At 53.0% G+C, this 1,354-nt stretch overlaps 1 protein-coding gene across 1 annotated transcript in view; it reads right to left on the reverse strand.

The window, feature by feature from the left end:
* LOC102195935 (transmembrane protein 106B-like) overlaps positions 1 to 1,354 on the reverse strand; it is a 5,801-nt gene extending 4,447 nt beyond the window's left edge. Inside the window, exons 1-2 of the mRNA XM_013915425.1 lie at positions 1,337 to 1,354; positions 636 to 696 (exon numbers count right to left, since the gene is read on the reverse strand). Of these exons, the coding sequence (XP_013770879.1) occupies positions 636 to 696; positions 1,337 to 1,354 (79 nt within the window). The remainder of the gene's footprint in view (positions 1 to 635; positions 697 to 1,336) is intronic.

Consider the following 1,354-nt stretch of genomic DNA (forward strand, 5'->3'; position numbering starts at 1 on the left):
CACACACACACACACACGCAGCACTGTGCAAAGGTTTTAGGCAGGCGTGTAAACATGCTGTAAACAAAGAATGCTTTCAGAAACAAATGACTGTTTTTTGGCCCCAAACGTACACCACAGCAGGACAACGAGCCCAAACACAGCGAACAAGAACTGAGGTGGTGGTCCGGCCCCACAGAGCCCTGACCTCAACATCGAGTGTGTCTGGGATTACATGGAGAGACAGACGGATGTGAGGACGCCTACATCCACAGGAGATCTGTGCACTGATGGGATTTAGATTTCTCGTTTGTTCATGTAGTGCACAGGTGTCCAACTCCAGGCCTCGAGGGCCGCTGTCCTGCAGGTTTTAGATGTGTCCTTGATCCAACACGGCTGATTTAAATGGATAAATGACCTCCTCAACGTTCTCCAGAGGCCTGGTAATGAACTCATGTGATTCAGGTGTGCTGACCCAGGGTGAGATCTAACACCTGCAGGACACCGGCTCTCGAGGCCTGGAGGTCCCCACCCCTGATGTAGTGGGTGCGTTGGGTGCAGCTGGCAGATTTTCCATCTGTGACACTCCCGTAGTAGCTGGACTGTGCATGTGAAATTCAACAGTTTCAATCATTTTCTGAATTATAAGGAAAAACCACTCATGCTGTGGAAGATGGGACCAGTGATCTGGATGTGCCAGGCCCGGAGGCTCGAGGCCTGAAAAAAGATGTGAGTGGGTCACGTGAATCAGACTGGGTCACGTGGATGTGTGACTGCGTCCGTCAGTAGTTTTCCGCTCAAAGCTCCGTGAATAAAGTGTTACTGCGCGGTGTCCTCAGTGACAGACGTGTTTAAACGTGTTCATTAAAGCGTTGCTGTGACAGGTTTGAACGCGTGTCTCTAACGTCTATGAGCGCTCCGTGAAAACGTCCATTCTTAACATCTGAACACTCGGTGAATGCCTGACGTGTGACCGAGACGCCTCCAGCTGCGGGGCCGCTGCTACATTACAAACAGCAGCCGCCGTTCCCAGCTTCTACCCCTCCTGCCCGCGACAGCGCCGGGCTCGGGACGTACCTGGCCGCCGTGGGTCTCTGTTATGAAGCAGCCCGTGTCTGTATGCGCATTCCTGCTGCACCTGAGCCTCGGTTGGCTAATGGTCGGTCACGCCGCTGACCCGCACGTAAACACTTCCTGTAGCAGCTGGCTGCACTCGTTATGTGGCCTGTTGTCTTCCTCTTACGGTTCTTTTTATCCCAGAAGCTGGGACATCCTGTGTGAGCGGACAGGTCACTTCCTGTGTTTTCATTCGGAGCGGAGTCTGTGAGAGGAAGTGCTCTTCGTCACTACTGCTCACCTTTGGCTTCGTATCCAT

Source organism: Pundamilia nyererei, unplaced genomic scaffold (genome assembly GCF_000239375.1).
Source record: "Pundamilia nyererei isolate P.nyererei 1_Seehausen unplaced genomic scaffold, PunNye1.0 scaffold00302, whole genome shotgun sequence".
NCBI lineage: Eukaryota > Metazoa > Chordata > Actinopteri > Cichliformes > Cichlidae > Pundamilia > Pundamilia nyererei.